Raw genomic sequence first — 17,873 nt, forward strand, 5'->3', positions numbered from 1 at the left:
CACACCTCGCTTGTTAAATACTTATGCAGATCCAAGACTGCTCATTTAGCATGTAAAGGAGATAGCACAGACTTAACTCCTTAGGGGCTTACTACCAGACAATAACTAGAAATCATTTCTCTTTTTTTTCCCCACAGGAAGAGTTATAGAAAGAAAAGAATCCTGGAGAGAAAAATGATTTTTTTTTTTTTTTTTGCTGTTAGGTGCAAGATGTAAGAGTTTATAAATAAATGTCCTCATAGACAGTGAAAAGTCATAAAGTTATCATCAGCCATTTCCTCTGAGTGGTCTAGTCTAATTTCCACCACGATGGATGGGCCAGGTGGCGCCCCAAAGATTTCTTCTGCCAGTAGTCACAAATCCTCACGTGTAGTACAGTGTTTGCCTGTGGATTCCTACCTCTGAGCACTCACATCCCAAGTCACAGACTACACAGCAAACCTGCTCCTACTTCCTTCAGTTTTGCCTCATCCGTACATCGTGAGGCACACACCTTCACGTGCTTTTCCAGAGTAAACAGAGCATTGCATAGCATTAAGTTTAAAATTCTAGACTCCCCTTTCAACATTTCTGTGTGAGACTGAAACCTAACGATGACTTCTTTAGTCTTCGTGAACTGCTTAAACTCATTTGCAAACAGTCTTGTCTCTGAGATAGCTTTATGGCATCTACTTACAAGTAAAACTGCTCATCCCACACTGGATTCAAGTTTCCAAAGATGGTTTTTGTTCTTCTTTTATTTTTGCCGACTTGAACCGTCACATACGGGTCGCTGGACCCCGTTTTGTCTTTCGCCTGCAAGCCTTGTGCAGAAACCACTGAAATGAATCAGAAAGAAAGGCTTTAGTATGACGGTGCTTCCAGAAACAAAGCCATTAGAGAGAATATTTTCTGTCTTTTTGCCCTGGGTCTGTAGACTCATCCTTGACACCATCTTTCTCGCAGCCCACTGAACTCCATAAACACCGATGACAGAGCATGCGCACTGACCCCCACATCTCCCCTTGTGCTTCCTCCTGCTGAGCACTACCCACTGTGTGTGCCTACCACTTTCCCTTTGTCCATCTCTTGATGGACATGTAGGCTGAGTCAGTCCCTTAGCTGGTGTGACCTGTGTTGGAGTTGAGCACAGGAGTAGGGCCATTTACTTAAGATAGCGGCTTTGCCTCTGGGGCATATACTCCATAGTGAAACCCCTGGAGCATGTGGCAATTCCATTTTGAATATTTTACAGGACTCTCTTGTTACATAATAATGGTATTAATTTACACCCGTCTCAGCACTATGCTGGGCTCCTTTCTGTCTGCATTCCGACGCACACTTATTTTTTTGTATGTTTGGATGATAAGTATTCCAATGTGCTTGAGGAAGTAGCTCACTGTGTTTGAGATCTACATTTCCATAATAATCAGTGATTTTGAACAACTGTGTATGTTCTGTTGGCTGCGTATAATTCTCATTTTGATCAATGTTGACTCAAGTTTTTCATTAACTTATTAATAGAAATTCATAACAAAATACTGCCACTTCCCACATCATGACCTTGGAAGACATTGCATTAAGTGAAAGGACCTGATACAAAATGGCGTCAGTCCTAGAATAAGAAAGATTACTACTACAACACTGTGGGCAAGAAGCTATTGAAGTCCTAGGGAAAGATAACATGGTGTGTGTGTGTGCACGCATGTGCATGTGCGTGTACGCATGTGCGTGCATGTGTGTGTGTGTGTGTGTGTGTGTGTGTGTGTGTGTGTGAGAGAGAGAGAGAGAGAGAGAGAGAAGAGGGGAACATAAGAGTTTATCTTATGCTTTGGTAGGAGGAACATATTTCAAGAGACATATCACACATCAAAGTGACTACAGCAAATGCCATGTGCTACATTCTTAAAACACAGAATGACTGTCGTGAGCTTTTAGAGGAAAACTCAAATGTATGTGATTTAAAAATTTAATAGGTTGGGTATGAGTATAGATCATCTTAATGCAATAAAGAAAGTATCTTTGTTCTATTGTGTAATAAAATGAAAGTTAAGATTGGGCTGTGTTTCCGGTATTGCATATTTTATGTATATGGCCATTTTACCTGCATTCATGTATGTACGGCACATGTATGCAGTGCTTGTGGAGGTGAGAAAAAGGCATCATATCCCTTGAGTGGTTACCCTAATATACCATGTAGGTAGTGGGAACTACAAGCAGGTCCTCTGAAAGAAGAATAAGTGCTCCAATGTGTATGTTAATATCATTCAAAGGGCCAACCACAGAGTTTTAACTTTAAGAATTTAAACCATTACTGGTCTTTCCTTAAGGCTCAGGGAGACAAGGATATAATTACCAAAATGATTCTTTTTAAAGCAATACACTAACAGTGAAACTCAATGATGAGATTATTGACCCTGCTGTCAAAATTCACTAGCAGGCAACAGAAAAGCTAGCTAACTTTGAAACATTTAGGATAATAATGAGTAAATAACAGAATGCAGACTGAAATTATTCTAATTTCCTTGTATATAGTTGAGAACATTGAATAGGTAGATTTGTCAATATTGACAAGATTTTTAAAACTGTATTTTATTTATAATTTTTTTTATTAATGATGATTCCCAAGACACATTAAAAACCTCTTTATGGAATAACACACTTAAAAACCATATTCTACCTGTAATGGTTATTTTTGCTGACCACTTAGATGTTCCATCCAGAACACTCTGCTTGGCAGCCTTTGTGTACTGCACAAAATCCTCTTTGGAGATCTGGAACATTTCCTGAATGACTTCAAACACCTCTGGCCTGTTTCTCTCCCGGATCTTCATCCTTTCTTTCATGGCTGTGATGATGGTCTGGGTCTTGTCCTCAGCACCATGCTTAGAGCTCTTCTCTGCTGCTCCTGCAATGGAAAAGCAGTGCTGTTTGACCTTACAGGACGTGATGGTTCAAAGGGAGATGCATGAGTGTCAAAGATTTTTGTTTAGAGGAGCTGGGAGGACTTTTCTGTTAAACATCAGGAGACTGAGTCACCGCACCCAGAGCAATTAGTCCTTATTAGCATAATTTGTAAAAGAGTAGAAGTCAATCACCCATATGACCACAACACCAGAAAAAATAAGGAGTTCTATAAGTATTTGATTTGAATTAAAAAAAAAAAAAACCAAAAACTTAAAAGCAACATGAAGGATGTATACCATCAGTCAGGGTGTATGTATTCAATGACTGTAAGCAAAGTTGAAAACTGGATTGGACACAAGTAGCACATTTCTCTGGGAATCAATAATCCAGAGCTCATTCAACTTATTCTCAGTGGGAGGAGCAATAATGAAATGTTGAGTTCTCTTCTACATTAAAAGAATTCCATTCTACACATTACGTAGCAAAACATAGTGCAAAATTCACCTGAAGTTCTTCTTTGCAAAAACCATTTGGACACCACTAGTTTGTGTGATGTGCACCTAGCAGGCAGCACAGGTAAAGCCCCACCAACATAGTCAAGGTATCAAATGGGCTGAATTTCACTTTCAACTCAAACCCTTTAGATTTATAGGACGCATTTGTTTGTTTAGCGATTGTCATCAGCTTCCTGGATATTCTGTGTTTTACATATGCTCCTGGCTATGGAACATTCCCCAACACCACATCAGTGGCCCTTAACTTCCCCATCCACACAGGTATCCTCACTGCTATGTGTAGCCTCCTGGGATGTGAGTGTGCACATGTGTGCACATGCCTGTGTCGTGGCACACATGGGCCTATCAAGAGTCTGTTCACTCCTTTTAGCATGTGGGCCCTGGGAATTGAACTCACCCTGGCACTGTTGGTAGAAAAGCACAGTTTATCTGCTCTGCCATCTCACCCACCAGCTCTCACATCATATTTAAATGGGAAGATTTAAAAAAAAAAAAAAAAGGACAATACAGGAGGTAAACTTTAAACCCCTTCCCAGATCTAGCCAATGGTCAGAATATTCTCCACAGTTGAGTGGAGAGTGTGATACGACTTTCTCACGTACTCTGGTGCCTCACATTTGACCATGTCCCCTGGAGGGGGAGACCTGGTGGCACTCAGAGGAAGGACAGCAAGTAGCCAAGAAGAGACTTGATACCCTATGAGAATATAGAGGGGGACGTAATCTCCCTCAGGAACAGTCATAGGGGAGGGGAATAATGGGAAAATGGGGGGGGGGAGGAATGGGAGGATACAAGGGATGGGATAAACATTGAGATGTAACAAGAATAAATTAATTAAAAAAAAAAAAGAATGACTCTCATGTTAAAAGCATTGTAAATACCCTACTCATCTGTTAAAGCATACCCCATAACAGCTGTGTATCTGTAAATTATGTGTCATTAAGTAATTAAGCATGTTTGCAATTTACCAGTAGCAGCTTGACTACAGAGTACCTAATACTTACTCAGTGAGATGGAGTTAGGTTAGCCTGTGTGGCTCTCCTACCTAACAGAGCTGGCTTCAAGTATTAGAATGCCCTTTAAATGTCAAAGATGGGTAGAAAATACCTGCAAGATCCAAAGTGTCTGGAGAACGTTGCTTAGCGAGAGTCGCACTAAGATGTTTGGAGGGTTAGAAGCAGCATGAAGATGCTCACTTCCCACCCTCACACCCTCGTGGCCACTGGCTAGCACAGAGGCTCTACAAAGTGTCCTCCAGTCCTATGGTACCAAGTGGCCAGGACTTAGGCCTTAAAACTCAGGAGGCGAGGCGTCCAGCTGAGTGTTATTGACAGGGTAGCTGCTCACAGAGGCAACAGCTATAGGATTTAAAGCTTACATGTCAAGAGACTGCTTACCCCGAAGAACCAACCCTCTGACAACAGGCTTTAAAATCTCTCACTTCTTTTGGTGTTGTAGTTGTGTTTCTGCTTGAATATGTATGGACCAGCCAGATCTGTGAGCTGAGGTTGCCAATTTAGGGAGGGAAGGCTAACCGACACTTGAGTTTAAGGCCCTTATCTGTCATTTCCAGAGAAGATGCATAAGCTGTGAAATTCTTCTGTGTTTGCATTTTGTTTCTGAAGAGCGTTCGTTGATCAGAGTTTCAGACATGAATTCATAATTAACTCAGCGGATGAACTGTGAGGCCTTTCTATTGCTCTATTGTTCATCAAACCCACATCTTAATTTCCCAATCAGACCGTTTTTTTTTTAAATTGCTGCAATTTGTCACAAATTTTGTCCTTTGGGCTCATTCTGTTTATTTCAAAGTAATCAGTGATAACTGCAAATAAGCATTTATGTAAGTTGTTCAAAGCACCCTGGTAGCTTCCTAAGACACTGGTGATCAAGAGTGGCTGAGATCAGAGGAGACGCACTGCTGCGAACCTCCCTGTCGCGTATGGCGTGCTGCCCAGACGCAGCCTCCCTCGCCCATCTGAAACCACTCGATGGCCAGACTGGGCAGTGCAGTCACACACAACAGAACAGGTAGAGAATTTGGCTTCGATAGAAAACAGTGTTCTCTAGTCAGTGAAAATTCAGTCTAACACAGAAGGGAACACATTCCACACAGGGAAATGTGTTCCTTCCTATGTAATTTCACAGGACTATCAACCAGAACCTCTTGTTTTCTTTATCTTTTCTAACTTATTATTTGGATGATGTAGGTCTTCATGTGAAATTCATTAGCCTTCTGTTTCACAACCTTAGTATTTTTCCAAATAAGTGGGTCTGCCTGCTTCTCTCTTTCACTGCTTCTTTCACCTCTATTTATGTATGTATTCTGCATGTTTGTATATTTATTTATATTTATGTACATATAAACCTCCAACATTCTCCTTTGTCCCTAGCCCCACTCCTTGCTTCTTTGCTCCACAGGTGTTCTAATGCCTCTGCACTCTTTAGGTCTCCTGCTGCAATCTGTTACTGCCTAGCCTCAGGACACACCTTCATTTTTCTCCTTAATGGAAAATATAGTCTTCTCCAGTCTAACAATCCCGCTTTCTGTCCTTAAGCACAGAAAACAAGCAGAGGGCAGGTGCCATTTGTGTCACTAGCGCCTCCATGTGATACAAGCACTGCAAACTTATAAACACTCAAAGGCTCCCTGTGTTTAACACTTAAAATGACCCACTTACCTGTGTGTCTGTCTGTCTTTCTGGCTGGTAGAGCCATGCTCTGTTGTGTATAGCCTACTAGCTGGCACACTGTTTAGAAAACAGCATGTGCCAAATAGACATAGATGCCAAACTAGATCTTGAAGGAATTAAAGGTAAAAAGCCAATCACAGTCCATTGACTGAGTCATCTGCTTTGTGCAGACTGTGCCACGGACCATAATCCTGGAGGGAGTACTTTCCTCAACGCACAATAATTAAAGTGCTGAAGAATAGAGTTATAAAGGAAAAAAAAAAAAAAAACACGTGGCCCTTGGCTTCAGATTTGGAATTCATAGAAAACAAAGGCTGCTGTGACTGTCACCAGAAAGCTGAGCCTGCCAGACCAGGACTAGCTTGATCTGTACAGCACATGCCTCTCAGTCAAACCAATAGGAGGGCGTGTACCCAGCTACACACGGAAGGATCACGTGGCCATAGGTGAGAGCGCACGGAGTTAGCAATGTTTAGGGTAAAGGAGACTGCCTGCGGCAAGCCCCCACCTACCAGTCCCTAGCTAATGTGTTCTGGATGCTTGCAGTTCCCTTAATGTTGGAACTGAAACCTCCTCAGCAAAGTCACAGGGCCCGATGGCGGGCGTTCAGGAGAATAGGAGGGCACTGAGAGCACAGCCCTGACGACTGATGCTTAGCGTCCTTATCAGAGAAGACCAAGGGGTCCCTTCTCCACTTAACCCTGTGGAGCACGGAAAATCAATAGCTGGCCGTGGGGTGAATATTGCAGGTTACTGGGGCGGGGCGGGGGTGTGATGCAGTGAGAAGGGAAGTTCTGCCATGCAGCATCTACCTAGTTTAGGGTAATTTGCTATAGAGTTCCAAAATGGACCAGAGCACCAGCCTTTTGCATGTGAATTTTTCTCTCCTCCCCTCTACTAACCTCCCCTTCCCTTCTCTTCCCTCCCATGCCCTACCACCTCCTCTCCTCTCCCTTTCTCCCACTTCACTCCCCACTCTTTTCCTCCCCTCCTCTTCCTCCTCTTCCTCCCCCCTCTCCTTTCTCTCTTCCTCTATTCTTCCCTTTCTTTTCAGACAGGGTCTCGTTTCATGCCGACCTTGGATTTGCCATGCAGTGGCTCATGTTCTTGAACTTTCTCTGCATCCCAAGTGCTGGTGGGCAGGGAATGCTATGTTTGGTTTTATGAAGTGCATGACACTCTACCCCGGGGCTTCCTTACTGCTGAGCAAGTGCCGTGTCAACTGATCCTCACTTCAACCCCCATAGTTACTTCTTCACCCTAAGTCATAGCTGCCTCCTCCATAGGCAAAGGGGAATGATGGAAATATCTCCTCCTAGGAGGTTAGGTGAGGGCTGAACTCAAGAATAATGCAAAATGGCCGGGCATGGTGGCACACGCCTTTAGTCCTAGCACTCGGGAGGCAGAGGCAGGCAGATCGCTGTGAGTTCAAGGCCAGCCTGGTCTACAAATTGAGTCTAGGACAGCCAAGGCTACACAGAGAAACCCTGTCTCAAAAAACCAAAAAAAAAAAAAAAAAAAAAAAAAAGAATAATGCAAAATGACAGCTATCCTCATCTACTACTGATTAAATGTGGGATTTAAAGAAGCCAACCAGGCAAAGATCAGAGCCATCTATGAGCATATTTCATCCTAACAAGGAATTACAGGACTTTGCGCTCACACCATCATTACTGTGAAGCATCCATTAACAGGGTCACGCCCAGTACCTGCCAAAGGCTGCTGTCTCCAAAGCTACTAGCCAGCTGGGGTCAATACAGTGCTTAAAGATGAAAGACATTAAAGTTCAAAGAATCTGGGGGTTTTAGTTAGCATGCTAACTTGCTTCTAGATACCCAAAAACCCTTACAAGTGCTTGAGGTTATCAGACCTGGTGGTGGTGGGTTAGCATCTAGGGAGAACACACAGATGGATGTCAGGGTTGAGGCATCTGAGTGCTGCTTTTGCTGTCTAGCAGTTTGTAGCATAGAAACGTGCCTCTCCCTGTGACATCATGTGGGTGGTCCTCTTTGGATGCCTGTTTTCTTTCCGGGAATCATGTAGGTGGGCACAGAGTTGACGTCTCCCCACCCTCCCCATTAGTGGCTTTACATCTGAGATAACCCCAGCCCTCCTGCTTTCATATGCCTTCAGTCTCTCCATGGAACAGACCTGCGACTCCCCCAGAGGCCACCTCCTCCTTGGAGACTTGAAGCTGATAATCCACAGTTCTTGAAAACAAAGGCCCTATAACTGGAGGCACTGTGGTGCGGTGTGATGAAGAATCTCTCCCACCTCTGTAGGTGGCTCTGTGATAAAAATGAGGGCATGTGGGCAGGGGGCCCTCTCCTGAGGAACTGCCACCTTCTACAGAAGTGACTTGACTGTCAGTGTATCTGCCCCCAAGGGAAGCCAAACTCTAACCACTCCCTCCACTCTGCCTCTGCATGTGCCATCTCCTCTGCAGTTAAGCATCCTGATCAGCAAATGCAGTCGCCTAGGAGGAGTTTGGGAAATGTGTTCACTAAAGATAAATTAAAAATAGAACAAAAATAAGTAAAATAAAATAAAAATCAGGACAAGTTCTTGCATCTCATCGGTAATTTCTGGGATTTCCCAATTAGGGTAACAAAAATATCTTAACGGTTTAAGGGAACAAATCAATAATTTTAAAATGTGCTCAATTTTTCAAATATGCCAAGGGAAACTTAAGAGAGAGATTAAAGAAGGAAAGGTAATCCCAGCACCCAGGGCATGGAGGCAGGAGGATCTCTGCGAGTTCAAGGCCAGCCTGGTTTACAATCAAATCCAGGACAGCTAAGGCTACACAAAGAAACCCTCTCTTGAAAAAGAAAGATGTTTGTTTGTTTGTTTGTTTTATCACATTTAGTTTCTTCATATCCTATTCAGAAATGAAAGGAACACATGAACACATGAAAAACTTTAAACGGCTCCATGCTCAGCAAAGCACAGGGATACAGGTGCGGGGCAGGATTGACGAGAAATAATTTTCCTTCATCCCAGCTCTATCCAGCACACAGGCAGCCACCGTGGCTGGAACAGCACTGGAGGTGGCACTGGAAGGGAAGCCAGCTGGGCCCACTGCCCACTTAGTCTTTGTGATGTCTGCTTAGAGCTGGGGTGAGGTTAGACTACTATAAACCAGAAAATGAAAGCTTGTGAGATTTATTGATTTTTCTTCAGGGGAATAGGTTTTCCATCTAAAGTTTTTCTCAACCTTGCCACCTGTTCTTTTTGCCTGAACTCTCTCCTACGTCCTAGGACAAATTCAATAACATATGATTCTCCATGGAAACTTTCACGTGTCTTAATATTGATATTTTCCTCACTAAAAAATAGTGTCATGACTGTGCTGTGAGCATGACTTTACTTCTGTTTGACTTTTCCCCTCCTACTTTAAGAGAGTTGGATGAGCTATATTTTTTTTTGTGGAGGAAGTAAAGATTATTAATACTAAGTAATTTTCATATAAACTATTCATAAATGTTGGTCATTAATTAGTGTTTAAAAGCATAAAGATTACCATTTTGTTTTGAATTATCTATTACAGAAAGAGCTGAGGTTATGTCCATCCGTGTAAGTTCCAATCAGACAAGCTTCAATAAGTTGTCAAATTGTTCATGTACACATGTGAGTGTGTATAGGGTGTGGGGATGGATGGGAAGATACAGACAGACAGACAGACAGAGACAGGGATAGACAGACAGAGATATGAGAGAGAGAGAGAGAAAGAGAGAGAGAGAGAAAGAGAGAGAGAGAGAAAGAGAGAGAGAGAGAGAAAGAGAGAGAAGCTTTGGATGGTAGCTGGAGTTGAGAGCAGGCATTATTAACTTTCTTTTATGTGAGGAATGAGGTTAGGAGGTTTTAAGTGGGATGTCTATATAACTCTCTTCAAGGATCCTAGTGCTCCCAGAAAAAGGAGAAAAATAAGAGCACAAGAGCTGGGAGGACGTGGAGGAGTGCTGTTGAACCTTGCTTCAGAACACGACACAGTTGTTGCATTCACAGAATTCCAGCAGCTGTGGTTACCTGCACAAGACATGCTCTGGATTGGCATAAATACTCCTACCTGGATCAGGAAGAGCCTTACAAGTCAGTAACCTTATATGAAGAACTATTGGTAGCTAAGGTGTGTGTGTGTGTGTGTGTGTGTGTGTGTGTGTGTGTGTGTGTGTGTGTTGGGGGGATTAGTTATCACTTATTTTCTTCAGTGGTGTAGCTACTGGTCAGTTGCCTATGGCCTATGCCTATGCCTATGGTCCCATACTTATTCAAGCAGCTGTAATTAATCTCACTGGTTACACACACACACACACACACACACACACACACACACACACACACACAGTAGGAGGGGACAATTTGGTAAGAAGCAATTCAGAGGGAGGGGAAGGAATAAGAGATAGTAATCGGGGCAAACAGGATCAAAGTACACTGTGTGTGCATCTATGAAAGTGGCAAAGCATCACTTAATTCACACGAAATTATAGTGGCAGGAGAGTTGGAGGTCAGACCTTTTAAATGGAGTCTCTCAGCATGCACCGTGTGTGCTTCAGGGTTGCTTCGCCTCAGGTGTTCTGTGGGCACACTTTCCTTCCCGTGCCCTCTCCTACGGCTGACCAGAGCATGTAAAGGTTGCCCTCTACTCATCTAGGTATTTAATGGACTAATTATTGGGCCAAGGTAACTCAACTGCTGATTCCACTGTTACCCAAACTGATTTTTCTCCTTAGTTCATTGTATCTCCTTGTGTTGTTGAAAACTCAGCATGAGTGTAGGTGAAACAAGAGCTGGTGGTGTGAGGGGCCAACTACTGGGCTGGGTGTGCATGCCAAGCCACGAGGACTCATAGAGAGACCCCTGGAAAACCCAGGACAGCACAGCATAGATGCCTACGCAGACTGGCATCGAGAGAAAGGCACAAAAGTGCCAAGAATCAGGTTCAGGGGCTCTAGTTAGAACGTTTGGCCAATTTTACACATTTATCTGAAAGTTAGAAAGAACACTAGTGTGTGCGTTCAGACCTGGCTTCTGGTTGAAACCCTTCCTGAAATAATCATTTAGCTTTTGACAGGACACCAGACCCTCTGAGATCAACAGTCCACTCAGCTCTTCTATCTATTGGTCTAGTGTCTCCGACTGTGTGTGGTTATACAGAGAGATGCTCAATCCTTATCTATTTCTATTTTATGTGTATGAGTGTTTGGCCACTGCTTATATTCACCAAGCCATCCCCTAGTGCCTCCTCTCCTGCCTGGCTACTTTTCACTGTAGTTTTTATGCCTTTATCCATTGTTTATCCCACATTTATTAAGCATCTCTAGAGCTTACACAAGTGCTAAGTATAGAGAAGTAAATAGTGTTTACTTTCTTCCAAGAGAAAATCCTCTACCCATGGGGGATGCTCAATATATTCAACCTATTTGAGTGTCTCAAAATATCGTGGTTGTGGACGTTGGGCATGAGACCACAGAGGGAGAGGAATCAATATCCAATTTGCAAACAACAGAAATAGCCAGATCTTATTAATGCTTGAGTTTAAATGGGGTTGCATCAGGACACAGAAGCATGGCACAGCCTCAGTGGAGGAGACAGAGGGCACATTTCACAAGGCCTGCTTGCTGAACACTTGGTGACAGACTCTCTGGCGTTGTGGGAATTAATATAGGCTAAAACACATCTTTTGTTGGACTCTGGGGCTTAGTTAGTTTCGGATCTAACATGTTTGTTGTTTCTATATTTGTATGAGTGAGACCTCAGTGAAAGGTTTTCTGCACTGTGAGGACAGTCAAAGAAGATATTGTGAGCCAAGCATGATGGCTCACACTTGTCACCTCGGCACTTGGGAGGCTTGTGTTTGCATCTGCAAATACAAACCAACACCAACTTCCTGGTCAAAATAACAAAGAGACATTTCTAAAGAAGAGGTCATCAATTTCGGAGGGAGATTTCTTTTTCAAAATTTCTTGTTAGTTCTTAAGAAAAGCTGCGAGGCAAAACAGAACACACACACACACAACACACACACACACACACACACACACACACACACACACACACAGAACTTCATTCTGCTCAGTGTGGAAATGTTGATTTTATGGAAAAAGGACTAGTAAGGAAAATGTTGTCCCCTCCTGGATTATTATATGGCACTTTCCTGTCCTCCTCACTTCTCTAACTTACATGTAAGTATGTAAGTGCATCTTTTTTTTTTTAAATAGAAGTGAAAGTGTTTTTATTAGCTCACAGTCTCAGGTTACAACCCAATACATCACAGAAGGGAAGTCACATCACATTCAGTCAAGAGCAGAGAGAAACGAATACACACACACATGTCCTCTTCTTTGCTTGAGAATGTTAAACTAAATTTATACAATCTACCAGCTCTTGGCTTCCAGCCTAGGGAATGGTGCTGCCTATTATGGGCTGGCTTTTCCCACACCAATTACCACAGAAGTATACACAATACAGATAGCTTTAATTATGAGCTTGATACAACCGAGAATGTCCTGGGAAGACAGTGTCAACAACACATTATCCATGGGGCCTTAGGGCATGTCTATGGGGCATTGTCTTAATTAATTTAAGTTCATCTTAATGAATAACCTCAATGAAAGTTTTTTAATTATATTATTTACGCAATATAAAAATAAGAAATGCCGGTTTAAGGACATAGAAATAGAACATGGAAATATTCCTAGGGTTTAATGGATGTGGGAATCTTTACTCTGAAAGACTGAAAAACGAAACAAGTCCATTTCTTAGGCATGATCTCAGTCACCTTATTATTTTTTTTTTTCTCTCTAAGAGATTCGTGACATTTGTTTTATGTGGCAAAATACTTTTTATATCTGTTAGTGTTCTATTGTTCTCAGCTATGAACATGCTTGTTTACAATTTGTTTTAAGCACAAGGATTAAATTTTAAAGATTTTACTTTTTTATTTGTGTGTGTGTGTGTGTGTGTGTGTGTGTGTGTGTGTGTGTGTGTGCAATGCCCATGGGAAGCCAGAGGGGGAGTGGATCCCTTGGCGCTGGAGTTACAGATGGTTATGAGCCACCCCAATGTGAAATTCTGGGAGCCAAACTCAGGGACTTCTGGAAAAGCATGCATGTCCTTAACGCTGAGCATCTCTCCACCCCCTAAATTAGATTTTAATTAGATAATGCAATTTGTAATTAAGTTGAATGAATAATATTGAGTCACCCCCTCTTCTAAGGATCATTCCTAATCATACATTTTTCAAAGAAGGAGTTGTGCCTGAGAATGCACACCTTTTCACCTCAGCACACAGGATATAGAGATGGAAGAATCAAGAACTCAAGGTGATTCTCACCTACTTGGTGATCTAAGGTCAGCCTGAGTCACAAGAGATTCTGCCTCAAGGTTTAGAAGTAAGGGGATAGATGGGTGGGAAACTGAATATTTTGTCAAAATATAGATTGTTTATCCTTTGTTTTGGTCTGATCTGATTGTGTTGGGGGAATGTTACTATGCATAAACACGAGAGAGCTCTATGTACGTTACTGACCACAGCTGGCCAACTCTCACCAACGTCTCATGCTTTCCTTTGCCTCACTCAATTCCAGGCAGTCCACGAGCCTTAACCCGACTTCATTGTATAAAAGACAGAGAGAGGGAGAGAGAATATGCTGCTAGAAGGCAGTGTGTTGCAAACCAGCACTCACATATAAGTAGATTTCATTGATGAAGTTTTTCAAAGAGATTTCCTGAATAATGTTCAGGGGCATAGAGTGAACTTATACATAGCGTTTCTGGATCTGCTATCAGATAAATAATTTTAAACAACAAAAATTTAAGATAAATTGCAATAAAAAGAATAGTGAGTTGTGTCTATTCAGAAGAATCAAAGCATAAAGACCTTGCCAACACATGGCCTACAGTATACTAGAGTTAACACAGACATGAAGCCTTTTCAATAAATCTCTGAAGTAAAATTTATTAGCCATACTCATTCACTTCAAGGAAACAAATTCGTGTGGAACTAAGAAAACACCATATGGGTCATATGCCTAGTTGCATCTGCCTTTAACATTTAGGCCCAATCTTAGCATCCATGCAGACGATGTGCAGAAGGACGCCCCTGTCAAGACGTAAAAAGTATAATTGGAAAAGCATCCCATAGCTCTAGTTTCAGAGGTGCGTCCTGACTGCAGTTTGAGTAACATTATATATGGTCACAATCACATTAGCAGAGCAGACTGGAGGTCACTTTGAGGTTGCACACTTACTGAGGATGCACTTTCAGCCAGAGGACTCCTTCTGAGGAGTCTAGTGGTGTCTAGCTCCTAGTTCAATCCTATGGGGGTGCCCTGGTTGGTTTCTATTGTCTGCTCGACACAATCTAAAGTCACCTGAGAAAAGGAAATGTCCGCTGAAGAATGGCATCAATCATATTGGCCAATGGACATACTTGAGAGGGACTGTGTTAATTGTTAAGGAGTGTGGGCACACCCAGTCCACTTTGGGGTGGGCATAGTTCCCTAGGCAGGTAGTCCTAGGCTTTCTAGGAAAGATAAGATAGCTAAGCATACTCCAAAGGGTGAGCCGATAAGCAACATTCCTCTTTGTTTTCTGCTTCAATTCTTACTTGAGTTCCCATCCTGATTTCCCTTAATAGTAGGCTGTGATCTGTAGGATGAAATGAACCTTTTATTCTTCTTGTTTGGTCAAATTGCTATTACGACAAGAGAGAGGTGAAAAGGAACAGTGGCTATATTATCAACTCTATGGCTGGATGAGCCATCAGCGCCTCATTTTTTTTTATAGGTGGTAGGAGAAAGCACATAGAGTATATTGATAAAACAGGCTGTGGAGATCTGTCATGAAGACCCATGGTGGGTTCTACAGCCTGCGCACTCACGTTGCAGACAGTCGGCGTTGAGGAGGTCCTGACACTTCTCGTGACATTTCACCCCACACTCCAGACACTTCATGCCTTGCCTTGCGATGCCCCACAGCAGCCCTTCACATTCGTAACAGTAGGTGGGCGTGGTAGCTGTCCAGACCTCAAAGTTGTGTGGGGTTGTGGAAGAAATGGGTAGATCAGCGCCTGCAAGGTCTTCTTGAAGACGTGCATTTTCTGTGAGGATGAGAGGGACAAGGTAGAACAAGTCAGTGGATTTGGGAAAATTTAACACAAAATGGACCATTTTGTCATTTTCCACTGAAATTGCCATTTTCAGAGAGCCTTTGATTTTGATGTAAGTGGTGATTTCTAACTTGTCCTTCTGCTTGCTTATTCTGTTTTAAGGCCCAATTTGGTCATTTTAACTAAAGTGCTCCCCAATGGTCTTACAGACTGGACTGGGCTCCACTCTCACCCAGGTCCTTCCACAGTTGCCTGTAGTTCTAACCACCTGCTCGTGGCTGTGCCTCACTATATCACAAACTCCAAGAGGGCATGGATGAATATCTTACCACCCACAGCAGTGCCCTGAGCCTAATCTAGCCCCTGTCTTATTAACTCAAAACACTAATTTACATGACTGACCTTACTTAACCTTAGTTGGCTCGTAGTAAAATTAAGTATGTGGGAAGCATCTTTGATGCTAGCCACAACCCTTTAGAAACATCACAATGCTACTTCATCTTCCACTCAGGCCCTTCCTTCCTAACTGGGGAGCCTTGTTAACACTTCAGCCTTCAAACAGTGCAACTGGTGGATCACAACAATTCACTGAGCAACTAGCCAGAGCTATTTAGTGAAAGAATGTGATATTTTAAAGGGCTCCCTTTGGCTAATGGCTGGTTGCTAATCTATTTTAAACCTTTGAGACCTTTCACAATAAATACTACATTCTAAAATATTCGTACTTTTTTTCAAAGTACAGTAAATCCCACATACTATAAAATAATGTATCAAATAGAAAGACACTGAAATCAAAAATAAAAAGTATACAATTAAGTTTTCTTTTTCTGAGTTAGGTGTGGTTCCATACATGGCCTTCCAGTGTTTTATCTATGTAAAAGTAGAAAAACAACATTATTTTAATATTACTTAACAGATTTTAAACAAGGAAGACCAGTTTTGAGTGTATGCAGACAGTCCTTAGACTCTTTAAAGGGGAGTACGGATTATCTCACGTCCTGAAAAGCCTCTACAGCCAAGAAGAATGAAGAGGCTGTTTGGGTTCTAAACAAGTATTTTGTTTAAAAATCTCTGTGCTGAGAAGGAAGCTAGGTGTATTACTTTAATATATTATTTTATTGACACATGAGGACACTGGACAGAAATGCACTTCTTTCTTGTAAGCATCAGAAGAATATACAATGACTACAAAATAAAGCAATCAGGCTGCTTGCCAAAAGCAGCGAGTGGTGTCGTAAGCCATCATCAGTGTGCCATCTGCCAATGTTAATAGACACATTAGGAGCAAAGCTCGGCTGCCTCTGCGCCATGTTCTTCCCCGGCATCCCGCTGCAGTGTTAACCAGTGAAGGTCCATTTTTCACTGCTTTCTTTGAGTTCTCTCATGTAAACCAACAACTTTATATACTCTAAAACAGTCTCATTCTGATAGCTTGAAGAAAAGCATGATTCTTGTTTGAAACAATGTTCCTGCACTCAGTGCATACCAGTCAGGAAAGAAATGCATGAGTGTCCCACAGCAGGCTTAGCACTTGTACACAAAAGCATCAGTGAGAGCCACAGAGTGAACATTGTATCCAATGTGACCTTTGAAATGGCCTTTGAGCAGGAGGACTCAATACTGCTACAAGTTTATGAGTGTAAAAATGGACACAGTTTCAAAGTGGAATAACTCTTTAGCATAGCCACCATGGAATGCTGACCCATGGTCTTAATATTTATTTAGATGAAGTTTTATTAGAGTTAAAAACAAACAACACACACACACATGTACACATATGTTGTGGATTTACATGTATATATATATTTTAGATTTTTTGTATCTATACATATTTGTGTGTATCTATGTATATATGCATTATGCTATACGCATACACACGCTGCAGACACATATAAGGGAAGATGGTAAATAATATGATTTTTACTTATATTATTACATTAGAGATGATAGTTATCATACTCCAAAGAAATTTGAGGGTAACTCCTAAAGAGGGTAGACAAGGATACAGTGGGTGATGTGAAGGCCAAGGACTGTACACACAGCATAGAATATGTGGTCTATTTCCACATGGATGGACCCCCAAAAACAATGCATATAGATCTTCCAAACATTATAAGTGCCAGTCTTTCTCCAAACCAAGATTTCAAAGAAAACTTATATATTCACTTATGGATATGTACACACACACACACACACACACACACACACACACACACACACACACACTTATACAGTGGCCAGAGAAGACCAATTTGCTAAGTGCAAGGAGCTAAACTGTGTGTGAATTGGACCAGAAGAAGAAACTGTAGCCACTTTAATGCGGAAACTCTAACCTTTGACCTCCCTGCCAAGCACTACATTTTAATGAGTCATCTGGCAGAACCCATGAAAAAAGGTTGGGCGTTTTAGCATTTTAGTGGGCGTCAGGGGACATGGTAATATCATCACTTGGGGAGCTGTGGCAGGAGGGTTGCTGCTGAGCACAGTGACAGCCTAGCCGACAGCAAGGAGACCTTCTATAAACCAACCCAAAGTAAACTAAACTGGACAGGGAACAGGGTGGGGGGGTGGGGAGAGCAAATACAAGAAAGATTTGATTGAAAACAAAGAAAAGACCAGAGTTGGCAAAGATGATGCTGATTTTACAAAATTGATAAAATTCAGTAG

The 17,873-nt window shown here is 42.1% G+C and overlaps 1 protein-coding gene across 1 annotated transcript; it reads right to left on the reverse strand.

Annotated features, from left to right (window-relative positions):
* Window positions 1-656: 656 nt before the first annotated feature.
* LOC127186684 (protein unc-13 homolog C-like) lies at window positions 657-15,294 on the reverse strand. The gene is made up of 3 exons (XM_051142909.1): window positions 14,979-15,294; window positions 2,660-2,887; window positions 657-818 (listed from the first exon to the last, which is right to left on the reverse strand). Exons 1-3 carry the CDS (start codon window positions 15,292-15,294, stop codon window positions 673-675), a joined length of 690 nt encoding a protein of 229 aa, XP_050998866.1. The 3' UTR covers window positions 657-672.
* Between the last annotated feature and the right edge of the window lie 2,579 nt (window positions 15,295-17,873).

The sequence above is a fragment of the Acomys russatus genome, unplaced genomic scaffold (genome assembly GCF_903995435.1).
Source record: "Acomys russatus unplaced genomic scaffold, mAcoRus1.1, whole genome shotgun sequence".
Taxonomy (NCBI): Eukaryota; Metazoa; Chordata; class Mammalia; order Rodentia; family Muridae; genus Acomys; species Acomys russatus.